The sequence below is a fragment of the Spodoptera frugiperda genome, chromosome 5 (genome assembly GCF_023101765.2).
Source record: "Spodoptera frugiperda isolate SF20-4 chromosome 5, AGI-APGP_CSIRO_Sfru_2.0, whole genome shotgun sequence".
NCBI lineage: Eukaryota > Metazoa > Arthropoda > Insecta > Lepidoptera > Noctuidae > Spodoptera > Spodoptera frugiperda.
The window spans coordinates 9,045,364-9,063,408 of NC_064216.1; the positions used below are offsets into that span (position 1 = coordinate 9,045,364).

An 18,045-nucleotide genomic window follows, 5' to 3' on the forward strand; every position below is an offset into this window, starting at 1 on the left:
GTTATATTAGAATACGCAAGCTAGATCTGATGGTGCGATAAGCTAATTAATTCATTAATTACTAAGTGGATTAGCAGCATGAGGACATTGGCATGTCGATATTAAGACCAAAGTTGCAAATAAACAGCTGTTTAAATCTTCCTTAGATTGAATCTAGTTGCCTAATGCATAAATTATGCATAATATGAATCACTTGTCTAAAGTTCAATCTCATACGTTGAGTCATACAGACACATTTATTTATTATTTTTACAATGAATTATACATAACTCGTTGGTGTACTGGTAGAGTATACTGGACTAAAAGGAATCGGATGAGTAACTTCAGTTTAAAAAAAGTTGTACCGAGAAATTTTTTACATGGTTTTTCCAGTTTTACAACAATACAGATTCAACCCATGTGGGCAAAATACCAGGAATAATCAAGTTATTTACTTACAAATTACTCTCGCTGCATATTATAAATGAAACAAAACATTAAGATTATCAATTTGAAGCGATTTTTTTTTTCGCAAAGAAAATGCTTCTTTCTACCTAGTGTTAAAATCTCATCCAAAAATAAGCCTACTCATCTCAATCTCTACAAAGCAAGACTTGACATAGTGACACGATAGCATTCAACCAAACTACGAGTATGTCCGCTGACCGAAGCTAAACTATGTTGGCGTGAAATACTTAGAACTTTTAAAAGGCTAGTTAAAAGAACTGGCACTGGATTTGGTATTTAAAACATAAATGAAAAGCATGTAGAGTAACAGGACGTTTATTATTTATTCTTTATACACAAATGTCATGAATTGTAACGAACAACGTAAAAGAACACAATTTTCACAAACTTTTTAATAGTTGGAACTAACAAAGGGAACTTCAATAATTATAAAGGCTATAGCTGAGAACAAAAATATAGAATTGACCTTGAATAATTTCTTACTACATTACCGTAATACCGAACATTGTTCTACGGGAGAAAGTCCGGCGATATTACTGATGGGCAGACGTTTAAGGACTAGGTTAGACGCGTTGAAACCAGATAGGGAAGGCAAGGTTCGTGAGTCGCAGCAGCGGCAGGTTAGAGGTAAAGGTGGGGAGAGTAGAGAAGTAGGAGTAGGTGACGATGTTTGGTACCGTCAGTATCTAAAGGCAGAAAAATGGCAACCAGGATCTGTGATTAAGTCAACAGGAACTAATGATTATAAAATTCTTGACGATAAGGGTAACGTTCACCATAGACATCTCGACCAGCTAAAGCGTAGAACGAGGAGTTCGCTTGTAGTCCCCACAGGTACGAGACCGTCTTCCGTGGACCCTCAGACTTTGGAGCCTGATATCCAGGCGGAGATCCCATCTGAGCGGACCGTAGTTCGAGGCGAGCAGCTGGGTGAGCCCGGGGGTAAGATAGGTATAGAGTCCGTTGAGGATTTAGGCATGCCAATCAGTGAGGACTTTACCACGCCTCCTACCACCCCAGTACCGACCCAGCCACGTCCCGTTCGGAGTTGTCGAGTGGGTAAAACCATAAACTATAAGTATTCTTAAGTAAATCATAATTTGTTAGATATTAAGTAGGTAATAAGTTAGAGAGGGGTAATTGTTGTAATTCTTAATTAAGTGGGGAGGGATGTAGTGTAAGCGCATAATCTGTGTACAACATCAGTTGTCTATGTCAGTTGTCAACGTGAATTGTCAAGGGCAGTTTGAATTATACCGAGCTACAAATGGGCTGTGTGTTTTATTGTGAGCTTCCCCAGTACTAAATACTATAGAAGCTAGCAATTGTAGCCTCTTTGTCAAATGTAAAAGTTTTTATGTTGTGAAAGAAATAACTTTTCCGTTAAACCAATCTAGGACTTCATAGACCAGAACAGCAATGAATCTTTAAAAGGCATAGAAACCGTGCATCGTAAAATATTCAATCAACTGATGGCTAGTGTAACAGAAGCCTCGCCACCATTATAGCCATCGTATCGACTCGCTATCTGATATACCTACGAGTACATCACGACATGGACTGTAGTTTCCACGTGAATTACTTAATGTCCAAACGACACACGAAAAAGCATCAATAAAAATAAAAACGGCATGCTGCTTTTTATCACTAAGACATAAACTGTAAATACATCAACGGTAAATGTTCCTAATAAAATATTTAAACGGTTGCATGTTTTAAAACAACAATGGTCGACTGTGTAATTTGTGTTACTTGTGTATCTTCGGTTTTGTTGACCTTTGGTACCAATCGACCCAATTTGAACACACGATACAAATAGCGGAAAGGGAACACTTTCCAGAGGCATACTTCGTTTTAGAACAAAATATTAAACAACTCATACTGACTGATAAAAGCATAAGCTAACCCGTCCAGTCGAGCTAGAGTTACTTCCATTTTTTTCTTTTGTAAGAGAACTGAAACCGGGTTCAAAATAAGAGATAAAGGTCTGATCGGTAACAAAATCAATGTCAATAAATAATTGGGGCACAAGAAAGGAAATACTGTTGAGCTTGGACTGAATTTGAAATTTTTGAGATTGTTCAAATATGAATAAGGTCTAGCCTTGGGTGTCGAAGATGGGTTTACCTTAAATGTTGACACTATCGAAGACCCAAACCTCTAGATGTCAAATAATATAGACTTTTTATTGTTGTCGACAAAATGTGTCCCAGGGACCTAAAGAATTCTATTGCGAAATTTCGTTTCATCATCCTCAATCTTGAGCGGAAAACTTTAAATTCAATTGAAGTGATCCATCTTTGCGTATTCAGCGCCCACACAAAGCGCTAATTCAAATCCGCACGTCGTGCGATGGTACGTCTCAATAACCTAAACGGTTGGTCTTAGCGTAACAAGCTACTTCCTGCGGCCGACCTTGCTTCCAGTACATGAAGCCTTACCACTTATAGCACAGTTGCTATTTATAAAAACACCCTTCATGAAACCGTGTCGTTAACAGGTATTTGTTTAACTTACCACCGTTTACTCCTTGACCTAATATTCGATAAACTTTACGATTTCTAGGATATTTGAAAATTATTTACTATGCTTATTATTTTTCAGTGTAATGCGGACAAGTTTTTATGAGTACACGTTGAGTTGAACGCACTTAAAATTGTATTTTAGTGAGCCAGTAAAGGAATTTTATATCGGGCTTAGTTTATGAAATCTGGGCCTCAAATGTAGGTAGACTTGTTTACTTACAGACGAGACTTTCTTCATTTCATTATAAAAAATGTGCCAGACTTATCAAAATAGAACAGTAATATCCCTTGATGCTATTTATATCAGTACCTAAATCTAATTTCGGCAGAGCTTAAATCTACAGGGAATCTTGTTTCTGTGATAAGAATAGGAATATCTAAGTGTTTTGATCTTTTCTTATTCCGAGAATTATCACGAATAAATCTGGTAATGTCATGTCGAATACAAATACATAGGTACTATTAAATCTAATAAAAGAACTCACCATTTTAATACTGAAAATAAATTACGATATATCGCATAACTATCACCTTTCCGTCAAACAATCCATACATCGTATTATTTTGTTAGATCAACATCATAATTACAGTGTCCGACAATCGATCAATCGTGTCAACACATAGTTGAACAACTATCATTAAAGTGAGCGATAAAAGTGTAATGTTAATGGCATTATTGAATTCATATCATTAGTCACAGGTTATGTAGGATACCGGGCGGTTGACAACAAAAATACACTCGTACCTACCGCTTAGTAAAACGATCAACATCGTTCATTGAAATTACACTGTCATTTATCATTCAATACAAATGTCAGTCATTTGTAAACTTTCCGAAGGAAATTACAGTCTGTTTATTTACTTTATTTATTAAGCAATTCAAGAAAGTACCTTCCTTTTTCTACTGCAATAGGTTACGTAATCAAGGTTTATTTTTTTAAGAATTACTGAACTTATTTCAGTTGAAGAACGCTTTGTTATTTCACATTTAAATCCGGCTTCGGCATTGATCCAAAATTATCCAGCCCTTCTGTAAACATGTACTATAGATAGAACGCTACGTAAGACCCGGTCCTTTGCATCAATCCCATCTCTGTAATAGTCTATACCAGGATTAGTCTCTTTGAAGTGTCTCGGGCTGTTGCAACCCTCGTATTTGCTTGTTTCAGTTTACAGTGTACATTCTCTCTCGCTCACGGATTTTAAAGGCTATCTGTATCTGACAGCACTTTCCACTCCACAAAATAAAAGAATATAAAATTTTCTTTAAAAAACCAAACAACTCAAGCCACTTCCAAAAATAACTTCAGTATAACACGTAAACTTTATTAAAGTTATGATGAATTAGTGTATTAAATTAACACATCTAAAAAACAACGTCTTACCAGGAAGAAGAGCGAAAATACCTTCATCGTGTTTCTCCAATAATAAAAGCTAATATAAATTCTCGGAAGCATCTGAATAAAATGAGGAATCTAAATATAGGATTCAGTAAATAGAACCTTTTTACCAAGTCCCGAAGCGGCAATAAATGTATTATTCACTGAAACAATTGGGCAAAGCGAGAAGGCGTGTGTAGTAGGGAACATTATGTGATAATTGCAGTCCGTGCCCGCTTGTAAAATAGCCCACTGTTTCTTTATAAAGCTATAGTTTATTTAGAAAATTGTGTTTCCCACTACGCCCGTTTATTATGTAGATAGCTGGCATTTAAAATTGTTGAAACAATTTGTATTACTATAAAATTTAATACACAACTGCAATATAATTTTACTGTCTATCGTTTACGTATTCTAAAACGTAATCAGAACCGGTTTGGATCCATTTATCATTAGCTTATTAACTATACTTCCCACTTTATCCTATTTAATAATTCTAGATTAAATAATAACCTCGTTCCTAAAGATTTATATATTCGTAATAAGTTTTAAAGCTATTTCTAAACGGCCATTTACTAATATAATTACGTACAAGTCCCTATGATCCCTCGACGCGACGCCTTAACTAACCACACTCCGGGGCTTTCGGGATAATTGTTCCAACACTACAGAAACTATTATTAAATAACATACCCACTTTACTGCTTCAAGTGAATGTAAATTCATACATATTTGAATACAGCCTTGGCTGAATGAAATAACTTAATAAATCACAGAGAATTTCGGGAAAATTGTTAGAAAATGGTGGAAGACGTTCACTTTAATTATTTCAACACTTTTTTTAAACTGTATTATACAACGTGTAACAAAATACCCATATACATCAAGAAGCCCTGATGTATACAGGTTGAATAGAATCTCTACACAAAGTTTCAGCTTAAAATTCATTTAAAAAAAATTAGTACCAAATATTTGGTATCGCATGGTTCTTGATTTCAAATCATACAGACGTGTCACAACACTACAGGGATCACTCGCTAATATTACAAAACATTTCTTCTGTCAATCTGATCGCCTAGTACCTGTCTACCTAATATTGAATCGCGCGGCGGCGCGATTGGAAAAATTCATAACTTGGTACCATGAAAACATGAGCTCAAAAATCCCTTCCCGTATCGTTTATTGTATACACGCGCAAAGGAGATCATGTAATCAAATGATAATATAGGTATTCGAGACCACAATAAGGAAATTGGCATTATTACGAGCACTCGAATGGTCTTGATGAAGACGGGTTATTTTTTAATCTAGTCTGCTGTCACGGGCATCAACAAGGGTATCTACGAGTTAAGTGGCAATAAATCAGCTGCACGTCTAGAGGATACTGGCTTGGAATTAGCTTGTCAGTCTATACAGAGTTATAGCATCAACAATAAGGTTGAAGCTTAAAAAAAAGTAGGAAAAATACAGATTTAATTAATGGAACCGATGACACATATTAGTTAAACGATGGATTATTTAACGGCGCTATTGGTGGTCGTGTACCATCTTAATATGATTAACGATCCACAGATGACGAGACTAACTCAATTGGCGCCCTTCCAATCGTAGCCCTAAATAAAATTGACTATTATTCCATAATTTCACATTGTACGACGCCTAGGAGAATAATTCTAATATTATTCACACACAACACGTAGGTAAGTTAAGGCACAGATGATATTAAATAACTCATTAATAAGTTAGACAATTTGCTCTACATCACACCTTTGTATCACATCATATGGACCTTGGTAACTTTGGTAATAATCTTGGGAGTTCATAATTTTCCAAAGGGCAACGGCTTATTGCTAATTCAGATTACCCTTCAACCTTCGTATCGGTTCATTGAATTGATTAGATTAGCGCGGATATAAATTGGCATCTTACTGGAGGAAGCGAATCTAGAGGGGGAGTTCCGAAACCTAATTGCTTATTCATGTGTCTATCCTTAATTTGTTACGAGTTCTATCTGCGAATGTCTTAAGAACAAACGTATTTAGCATTTTCAGGATTATTTTATATTTAGTTTTCTAAGCGGGAAGACATTTTAAAATGAAGTTGTCGTGACAACAACAGCTGTAATTACGCTTTTATGTTCTCCAGTTCCAGCTATCTTTCCGGACAACAGCAGAAAATATTTCCCTCAGATCTTTGTAAAAGATAAAACAAGGCAGCCACAATGCCACAAACAATAATGACGCTATTTTACACTCGTTCGTAATTACAAGTCTTTGCCAAAATGTGGCGCTTGACTTATTAAAGGCTAATTAAGCTAATTAGGTTCATAAAGGTTTTAATTTCAGAGATTACAAAGATTAACGACGAGGGAATGTAAATATGAATGTGTAGTATTCCTTGCATTCTGTTCTGACCTTGCCCTAATTAATCACGGCATCCATCCCCATCCGATACGGGCGGGAATTTATGCTTCAATAAATAGGAAATTTACACCGGCTGTATAAAGTTTTGTCAGAACTGGGGCACGTGTAGCACATGGTGTCGGTACGGCACCAATTTCAAAATTGCCTTGGGACATGTATTTCTGATACAAATATCCCTCGACACTAGTCACGGAACGTGGATCATTTGTGTACTTGTTCCGAAGTTTGACACCTCATTAGGTAAGTTTGGCATAACATTGTTTGAGTAACTTTGGACAACTTCGGACATGAATGTCCTCTTCATCAAACGAATATTCGTCTAAATGAGATTAGCACTACGCTGGACATGTTACAGTGTGTACTTATGTGTATGCAGACGCCATTGTACTCTGCTCCCGTGTTATAATAATGCAATGAGATACGACGTGAGACGGTAACTTGAAACAAGTATAATTAGTCGCAGGAACAGGTGTTCATACTTTCTGAGACAATAGCTTCATACTGTGAAACTTTAAAACTTCGGTTTGTTTCTATACCTACTTATTCTATGACCGTCCCTATATCTCATATTCCAACCAACCTTTATATCAAAAGCGTAATTAACGGGTGTACAATGTACACACTAGTTGTGAATTGTCAACCCGATAAGTCCATAGGTACGGAAAACGTGCTCATATTGAACAAGGTACCTTTCAATTATCACGGTAGAGTTAAACAAAGGGTTATCTGTTAGATTTAATTAGAAGCCCGGGTTGGTTGTCAGTAAAATCCACTATTCCCACAAGACCTATTCATCATTGGCAAATAATAATATAATTATTAACTCAAACGATGTAAGTGTTTCAGTATCTTCTGGGAATCGTGATACGAATAAATATTTATGAAATAACTTTCTACGATTGCTTTTATTTATTAGAGCAGAACATAAATCAACCTACGTACATAAATGTGAAATATGTATTAAACCTGAATGCTCCCTTTACCTTCTAATTTTTAGGGCAAAAAATACGTTCGATCGCTTATAATCGAGGCCAGCCCCACATTACACCATAAAATACGGCGTGGGTCATTGCAAAGATATGTAAGGAGGGCAAGTCGTTTCTTCGCGTACGCCATCCGCTATTTTGCTGGAAAAACTTAGACGCAACGGCCAAAGTTTTCACGAAACTTCCAAACTTCTACCATTACTTTCATTACAAGTAATTGAAAGTATCAAGTTGGCCCTTTTGCGAAGGGACGTGATTACTGAACGAGAAAATAATTTAAGACATCAAAGGATTTACAAGGCGTTAAGGATTCTAAATGTCAAACATCTAGGTTCTGAAGGAGTCTTTAAGTGGTGTAAAAGTCAATATTGTATTGAGTTACCAAGCACTTGAGTCAGAATTCATCGAGCTGTATTGATAGCAATTTCGGAGACATTTTTATCCTAAAAATATGCTGCGAAAGGTTAATAAAGTAGAACCTGGTATACATACGCGTGCACGTGCTGTTATCTAAGTCTTCCTGTACCTATATCATCCACTTCACGTTATTTGCAACTTTAGTATTAATAACTTTAGTTTCAGTGTGATATCACTGTCCTAGCTAAACAGATTGTTTGTTGTCCAGTAATCATTTTAGAAGAGTGATAGTCGTGTTTAGCTAGGACAGATTTCAAGCAATTAAATGGAGTTAGGCATTAAATACTGAATGTTCTCAACTCACGTATCAGACCTGCAGCAGCATACAGAGTGGAAGGTGGTGGATACCGCGAAGAGGAGGCATAATGCAAGCCCGTAGACGACTGCAGCAATCGCCTGCGGTGCATTGACGGATCGTGTCAGCAACTCCCGCGCACCGAGTGATGCAGGCGCGACGCATAGTGCGTGCGTGCACACGTTCGCTACATTTTCAACCTGGTAACAAAAACAGAAAACTATAAGAAAACAAACAACTCGCTTGGTATATTGGACGAAAAGTCTCTACCTCCTAAGCTTGTTCGGATTATTACAGTATAAGTAGACGTCTGTATAAAATCTTGCAAGACATGGCGGGTACGATATAAGTTTGGTTAGGTAAGTACATCGTACCTGTTGTATACCTCGCGTTGGACGAATAAAGTCGATTTTTGGCCGTGTCTCAAAAATAGGTACAATTTCGCTAGCCATAATAGTCGTGGGAGTATTTCAGCTACCGAATTGAATTTTTATCTGGGCACCTGTCGTTTACGTTGGTTGGCCATTCCAGTTTTCTATCGAGTTAATAAAATCTTGAAAGCCGCAGGCCGTACATTGTCGCCAATAAGATAAAATGTGACAGGCATTCAAGCCTACATCAAACACATGATTATAATAATTCAATTGAATACAACCATATTTTTAGACGTTTCTTTGATCTATCGAACCACGTTTCCCAATAACATTTGAGGAAAAAGTTATAAAACCCGTATTTATGTAGAAATTATATTTTTTTAGCACAGGGAACAGGTGAAGTAACATAAAGTGAATTTTCTCGTTATAGTGAAAGAAATTTATGAATCCCTCAGGAGAGAAGCGATACTCCCACACCGTAAAGACTATTCTTGTTTTGTAGCAGTTAAATTATAGTGTCGTGCCTTTATTGCAATTCAGGAGCTTTATTAATTTTCAAAACGCAAGAGTTGATAATACCGAGCAGCACGAGTCAACAGTATAATAATTTCAAGTCGGTACTTAAATTAAAAAACTGCAGCAAACATCGAGCTTATGCAGCATTTCTTTGGAGTTAATATTAGCATAGTATAGTAATAGAAAATGGAGCACCGTTTAAATTGGATCAAGTCAGATACATTGGATCAACTTACAAGCGCGTTCCGCTCATCGCTAACTGGCTTACTGACGGCTAGAGAGCTCGCTGTTACTTCTGCAAAAGTATTAAAAATTCCTTCGCTCCGCTACAAGATTTATATCAAGAAAATTGCAATTTCTTTTTTATTCTGACGATAGGAGCCAAGGCTTTCGAAATAATTTTTATTTAAAGCGATAAAAAAGGAATTGCCATGAAAAGGGCCAAAAGGTCAAATCAAACCATCAAAACAAGAGTCAGACCATCCATTCATTAATGATTTTCCTTATTGCGTCTGCATACTAATTTATTTCAGTCAGCAGGTATAATTATTCAAAGAATATAAATCAGGTAGAAGCCAAAAATAACAGAGGTATGGAAATGATCTTGTTATACCAAAATCTGGGAAGGCAGGCACGTACCATCAAAGCTTGCAGGTGTTTTGACGAATAATAAAATTTTACTGTCGCCCAACTGGCATACATTTTGTAAATACGAAATAACTTACTATAGGCAAGAGTAAACCACGGTTGTTACAGGGCTCAAAATGTCATAATGGGTCAAATAAGTTGCGTCTTTGCACCGTAATGCTGACGGCCTGACGGTCAGAAAGTAGAAGACTGTTTAAAGATATGTAATGCCATTGTGAAAGATTTGGTTGTAAATGGCTAGAAAAAGAGAACTACGGACTTGGCCAGTTCAAAAAGGTACGATATTTAAACAGGTTATTGCTCAATCACCGATAAGTGCAGAAACTTGAGCCAATTTAGGCGTAAGGTTCGGTGTTGCAAAATCAATATAGAGCTAAATTTACAAGTAAGTAGTTGTGTACTGTACACACCTATTCCTTGGGTTTTGTAGAAGGACTTGTACAGGTCAAATTCTGATCAACAAATTAATTACAAATTCTTTGAGAGAACAACAAACAACTGGAGAGAGTTCAAAGAGAATAAATGACAATCGCCATCGTCATTCACAGCTTGGTATTGCTAACTGGGTTTTAGACAAAAGTTCTGTTGTACTTGTACCTAATAAGCAATTAGGGGAACAACAGCCTCCCTGTCTTTGTATATCCATATCTGTCCAGTGCAGTATAAACCTCTTTGTTCGGGTCATTTTCCCGGTTAACCGATAATCGGCGCCACATGTGACCTGTAATATTTCTAATGTCGTCGACCGTATGGGGGCCTCCCACGCCTTCGTTGTTGACCGTAGCCACTCAATATTATAGACAGGAAAGTTTTGTTTGCAAGCAAGGGTTGGGCTTGAAAATACCAAATGGGATTAATGAGAAACCTTTTTGGAGAAGCTAATTTAGTTTGCGAGCGCCATGAGACCCTGGAGAATACGGGATCAAGTGCCGCGGGGACTGTATAATAATTACTTAGAAAATAATTTGTTCAATATCAGCTTGATTGACTCAATGACTCAATAATTTAATCGCTGGTGGATTTTCAATAATTTTATTGCAGGTTTTGAGATTCTAAAGTAATTTCTTCGAGAAATATTTTGCTTGCAGTATTTATGTTCAAGGCAAAATAACTAACTTGTTCTTGACGTTACATAGACTAACGCAATTATGTAGTTGCCATGATTAATGTAATATCGTTATGTGTGTACTATGTTATAGTGCTAATTTATGCGACTGTTTAAAATGCTCAAGAATTTAATTTGTAGATTTTATAATGTGTTTTTTTAAATAACTTGTTGATAAAGCAGTGATGAGGAATATTTAGATAAAAATATAAGAAAAACGCGTGGATGTAGAATTTAAATTCGTGATGTTTCACTACGTCGTACAAAATGGAGTTTCTTTTTCAAACATAGGACCAAATGGCTACTACAAGTCATGAAAACTTTCAATATAGACTATATTTTTATGATCACTTTTTTCCGAGAACTTCATAAAACAGAGCGTTGAAATCTCTTGTTTTATTTAACTAAACGAATCATATTCAGTAATTTTAGAGATTTATGCGAGTATAAAGATAAACAGACATCGCATCAACTACCACAACGGCTAACATAAAGACTGAGTGAAGGCTGTATGTAAATGAACAATGTAAAACATGAAATTGGTGGAAAGCAATAGTAATCAATAAACGGTAGTTATGTTAGAACATTTATGATAAAACCAAAGCAGTATGTTTGATTGACTATCGTGTAACAATCGTGTATGTTACATCTCCTCATCGCGTGACTCGTGTCCGTGATTGTTAGTACTTCATAATATCATCGAGACAGACACCAACACACTTAATTTTGTGTGTAAACAACGTTGCATAATATTTGTACACTACTTTTTCCCCACCACGAGCACACTGCGTAAATATCTGGTAATCTGGTTAGCTTCTCTCTGAGCGCAATAAAGATTAGTTATGAATATTAAATACGAGCGTATACGAGAAGCTTTTTATTACAATTCGGGTTAATTTTGAGGATTCATAGGCAACTCATCGATGTTCGAAAATAGCCTTTTCGAAATAATCTCCTAGGAACCTTTTGTAAATATTGACGATTAATTATCGGTATTAATAATCCTATTAATAATTTAACCAGCTATCCATTACCAACGCGGTAAAACCTTTCATCGATGTTCTGGAAAGTTCCGATGTAATTTTAATCTGAACGCTGACATTGACCTTATTTGCTTTGGGTCAGTTATAGGGATAATGTTTTCACCAGATTACGTGCGATGCTATTTATACTTATTCAGTTGTTTTGTACTCTGTGCCTTATTAAACCATACTTTCCTTTTATCGAAAATCTATCATGAACTAAATGTGCTGTGTTAGTTAGATTAGAACATGAAATATGCATGAATAATTTAACAGTCTTCGAGAAACTATTACATTTTTGGTTGTCTCTAGGTAAACGGCGCTTGGCTTTTGAGAATGAAGACTAGTGTGGTCTCACCACAATAAAACCACCCACCATCAGCATCTTCAAAGCGGCACCGGTCCCTTTAAGTAGGACAGGATTTGCTCTAATAGGCCTGTGTAATGCCTATAAGAGCAAATCCCTTAAAGTAGGCATGAGAAAAGTAAATAATAGTTCACAACTAATTGTTATTTTACTCCCGTCATTCTCAGGTCGAGCGTGAAATTGTATTTCTCTTACTATGTTTAATTAACAATCATTCAGTCATTAATTTTGTCTCTTCACAAGATGCTTTCTACCTCTTTAAGCTCTTGTTTGGTAAGTTTATCTATTTCTACCTTGAATGTCCTTGCACGACAAGTGTAGCTACAAATTATTTACTTATTACCGACTGCTGTAGGTCAAGTGTATTTGCGATGGGGACAATTTTGGTAGTTTTATTTACATTTCATATCAGCGGCAGCAGAATAACTATAGTTATCTAATTCCATATATAAACATGCAAACACCATTACGTCAATCAAGATTATGACAATTATGTGTTACGATTTTGAAATGTTTGCTAACCGATTATACTTCGTATCGGAAAATAAACATAACATTATTTGTACTTTGATTATTTTTGTTTATGGCTAATAAGCGATCTCCATACTGATAAGAGGCACGAGACCTCTCTGTGTTGAGACACACAACGACAATATGTCTCTCCCTCATTTTTCATTGTATGTAAAATCGTTGGCATTCGTAAGCCATAGGCTTTTCATAAATGCGTTGTACTCCTCCTGCGCCTTACGTATGGCCAATGTATTATTGAATTAAATAAGTATCTTGAGCACGAGTACCGCCAACGTCGATTTGATTTCGGTGATGATACTCAACGGTAATGGATTAGGATTTTTGTCCTGCGTATCAATAGTTTGTTGCCTTGTTTCTCTTTATTACGCAGTAGCAATACATATTTGGTAAAATATGTCTGATGCGTATAAAACAAATACTATTGCTTTATCTTTATCGAGGTAATGTAGGGGCGCCTACGGTTCGGGCACTGCCGGACGTACCACAGGGCGCGGGGCGTATGAAAGAGCGTATTAGTTATATTTTTATGGGGTTAAGGGGGCCAACGACCCAGCGATCACCTGATGGTAAAAAATCTGCGCGTCTATGGGAATAAATGACCTAGTACGAGTTTGTTTTACGTATGACGAGATCGAAATGTTACCACTTACTGCGTTCGGCGCCAAACGATCAGTGCAAACTCGTACTAAACCCTCTGAGGAGTTACAAGTGTTTTACCAACGGTCTTTTTGGCCCTAGACTCCAACCTCCAATAACATGGTGAAATACAACGGTAGCATTCTTTTACGCTGATTTTTTGCGAGGGCGCGGTAATTTATATTGAACATGGGTCGCGGTTTGGTCAGTTCCAATTCAAATTTAAAACTATCGAAATATAAATTGACAAGACACGAATTTATTTTGGCGCCAAAATACTAATCTTACATTTTTCGTTATAACTACTAAGACACAATTTACCCAATGATCGTAGCATAATTGATTCGCACATTTAATGAATATCTGAAAAGATAGTTAAAAGAGCGCAATTTTTTAAATTACTAACATACTGTAATTTATGTGTGGCTTCTGTGAGTAATCTTATTGAATTCAAGTATTTACTCAATTCATAAGAAAAATAGGAAGTATTTGACCACACAATAAGATAGGTATCTACTTAATTAAATCATTGTTTGAATTCATTACAAACAAAACGGGTTTACAAAGGAACACTGTTTCTACAAATCCCAGCACTTAAAAAAACTATGAAACTACAAATTATCACATTGACTGCTATCTATGTCAATATAAAGTTTATGAAATGAATATTTAATGTTAGTCTACTATCCATCAAAGGCCATTTGTAAAGTTGTATGATAATTGGGCCCTTATCAATAGACTTCATTAATAACAGTGTGGCAACATAGAAATTGTGAAATAGCTATTGTTAGAGTTATGTGATTTATCATTATCATGCACAATAATACATGTGAACAGTATGTTATTTCTTCAATAATTTGACCTCTTTGGAAGAATTTTATTGATACTGATTGTGCTTTTGTTTTTTTTATTTGGAGTAATTGGAGTTTGTAATTAGACCTCTTTGGTTAACATTATGGGTTATGTTGCTGTTTTTTTTACTGTATGAGCTGGAAAGCTTTTTTGTGAGTCAAAACAATAAATGCAATTGATTTACTTAAAATGATGTAGCCCGTTTGTATGAGTATAATAATTAACAAACATTTTTCCCAATATGGACACAACAATAATTTATAAACATTAGGGAATCCTATTGAGATTACAGTGCTTAGCTTAAAATAAATTATTTACTACCAGGATTAAATACAGTCATATTCTTTCAGAAAAAGTACCTACAGCGCATTTGTCTCAGGCACTGTTTGCTTTAACAGCAAATTTTTATTAGGTACTACTACCTAGTAAATAATTATTTAACTGTTTTATATTTTTCGTAAATAAAAATAAACATAAAACTTACAAAACAATGAAATTATATTCCTGTTTCTCATGGTTTTTAATCATATTAATATGTTAATTAATTTTGGTTGATATACAACCAAAATATTTATTTTGGTGCAATTAAATATATACGCTACGCGCATAAAAAAAACGCACTTTGTTTTGAAAAAATTTAAACACAATTTATTTAAAATAATGTGGTATTTATTTTATTCATCGTATCCGCTTTTATGTTTTGGTTGTGTGCTTATCTTTTGAACTATAAACAATAACGCTCGTTAAAGTTTTACGAATGTTTAAGTGAATTTTTAATCTCGAAAATAAAATAAAACTGTACTCACTGTCGTAGGAACGTAAGCTCTGTTCGCGGTGGCCTTCTCATTCATCCACTTTACCGTCTTCAGCTTCTCCCACGGAAGATCAAAGTGAAAATAAATCTTACTTTCATTGAACTTAGATTTAAATTTCATTATTATCACAGAAAATAAGCTTAGAACGTCACCCATTTATACGTTTTCTCTGTATAGCAGCTGAATATTAAATGGTCAAGAGACCGACAACTGCACGTTTAATCTTATAAAGATATTAACATTCATGTTAGTAATTCAATTTACATTTTTATAGATTTAATACACATATTATTTATCTTTTTATTTTACAACCACCTCGGTCGATGCGATATGACGGAATGATGAATGTCAATGACAACAACTTATGTCAAACTTATGATAACATGACGTTAAGTTAGGGTTGTAACTAAAAAAAGGGTTTGTATAGTTTTGAGCATTTGAGGAGTCAATAAATAAATATCAGTACTTCAAAATTTAATAAAATTTTCCTAGAAAAAGATCCGACACCATAGCAATGAAATAAATTTTCGTAGAAATTAATTGAGAATTTCTCATTTTTGGCAACTATGTGATGACATTAAATACTTCGTTCAGTAACTAACGCAATGAAATATATTGGGCGTGGCTAAAATATTATTTCAAAATTAAATATTAGTTTATAGTCCTAATAGTATTATTATAAAAAAATCCTATTTTTTATCAATCAACCACAAACAGATTATACAATTTTTGAAGCACCAGTTATTTATATCAAGAGCAAGAATATTTGGAGGTGTTTCAGCGTCATGTTCGAGAACAAGAAAGCGCCAAGCGGCCAAGACACGGCTAAGCGACATGTTTGTGCCGATCATCGTATGAAGTTCTGCAATAAGGGTAATTGGAATACCTGAGTAATGTAATAACTGCTTCAATAATAGACATTAAATTTTCTACTAAATAAGGAATGAGTATGAGAAGATATCTTTACACTAGTGACAAAATAAATATTTATCTATTTTGTGTTTTCAAAATACATCCATATTAATTTTAACAACACTAATGTTGTCACAAATTTAATTTCTATAAGTAGGTAATAATACAGAAATGAAATACTTGTTTTTTGGTATAATTCCTATATATTAATACTTAAGTAATTATAATACACATTAGGTAACTGGTTTATAATTAGAACTTATCCTCAAACAGTTGTAGAAGTCTCTTTATTTCTGCTATTCTGGCTGCCTGCGCCTGTACAGGAATCATAGCTTGGGACACCTCCTCGCCTTTAGCAAGAATTGTGTACATGCTCTTTATATTATTATCCATTGCATCACAGGTTTTACCAACAGCATCTTTATAAACCTCCATGTTTTCTGCAGTCAATGATGAATTAGAGTGCAGTATACTAGACAGGTTTTCAATTAAATTGTCTACAGATTGTGCAATCCTCTGTGCTTCATACTCCAGGTCATGTAATACTGTTATGTCTATTTGACCAATCTGAGGAGCTAATATTTGTTTATACAATTTTCCTGAAGGTGTACTAGAACGAGAGGCACTGGAACTACCAAACACTGGAGTTTCACCTCTTTTCGCTATAGGACTTGATAGTTTTATTTTGAATTCTAAATCATCTGCTACATAATGGGTCATGTCTCCTTCATATCTGACGTGTCCATCTATGTCTAAGGGTAGCTTCTCTTGTTTCCTATTCTCTGATGGCAAGTCATAAGGTCTAGATGGGCCCGCAACTCTTTCCTGTTCCTCTGCTTGTCCTTGGTCAGAGTGAAAAGAGATTTCACTATAAGACGCAGTCATTCTCGCTGATATTTCTTCATCTAAATCAATATCGCTTTGTCTTTTGCTCGCATCGTTTAACAAGTCCTTTGGTTCACCCAAGGGAGATACTTGATTTGTACTTTCAGCCATGTCTAAGCTGAAATAAAAACAATAAGTGGTATTTCGTATTTTTTAAATATAATAGATAGTATATTACTTAAAACTGGTCGCTAGAAGATACATAAACAAAAGTATTTTTCATTAAAAGCAATAGGAAAGTTCCAAATAAGTACACTTATTTACACATAGAAACCTACATTTTAATTGACGTTTATCTCTTACTACACAATAATATTTAGTTCTTATTTATATAAACACCATTTCCTAGATTAATTATAAATCAGTAGATTTCCAAACATTGCTAAATGCTAACCGAAATAGGTATTTTTTGAGTGATTTTGGTTTTTGACATTTACTTTAGTGATGTGCACAAGACAAGTTCGACAAGACAAGCATGATTGACAGATTTGTAATCGATAAATTTCAACATTTAAAATATTTACTATTAATTATCTTTTTCATTGTCTCAATTTTCTTAGCTCTAATGAGTCAAAATCCCAAGCTCTACGCGAAATTTTTTAAAATGGTTACACACCATTTTATTTGGTGATCGAATTTTTACAAGTTTTACAACACTGTCCCAGTTGCGAAAAATATTTTTACAATTACAGGTTTTTAGAAATAAAATTAGTAGTTCAGGATATTGTGGTATTAAATATAACATAATTTTAACAATATTCGAAGAAATAGTTTGAAATCCCGTGAATTTGTAAATCCAGGTCAAAGAACGCAATATTATAAGCATGCTAAAAAAGTTATGCGTCGTTATGTTTTTAACGGGTTTATCTGTAAGTTAAAAGAGTATAGACAATCAAGATGCTTAAAATTA

General features: G+C 35.0%; 2 protein-coding genes across 2 annotated transcripts in view; both read right to left on the minus strand.

Moving 5' to 3' along the window:
- Positions 1-15,682, minus strand: part of LOC118272001 (monocyte to macrophage differentiation factor 2) — a 30,693-nt gene extending 15,011 nt beyond the window's left edge. The window contains exons 1-2 of the mRNA XM_035588289.2: positions 15,330-15,682; positions 8,482-8,672 (exon numbers count right to left, since the gene is read on the minus strand). Of these exons, the coding sequence (XP_035444182.1) occupies positions 8,482-8,672; positions 15,330-15,494 (356 nt within the window). The 5' untranslated portion in view covers positions 15,495-15,682. The remainder of the gene's footprint in view (positions 1-8,481; positions 8,673-15,329) is intronic.
- Positions 15,683-16,430: 748 nt separating this feature from the next.
- On the minus strand, positions 16,431-17,577 carry LOC118272003 (BLOC-1-related complex subunit 6). Its single transcript, XM_035588290.2, has 2 exons — positions 17,414-17,577; positions 16,431-17,253 (listed from the first exon to the last, which is right to left on the minus strand). The coding sequence occupies exon 2, from the start codon at positions 17,244-17,246 to the stop codon at positions 16,503-16,505; it is 744 nt and encodes a 247-aa protein (XP_035444183.2). The 5' UTR covers positions 17,247-17,253; positions 17,414-17,577; the 3' UTR covers positions 16,431-16,502.
- Between the last annotated feature and the right edge of the window lie 468 nt (positions 17,578-18,045).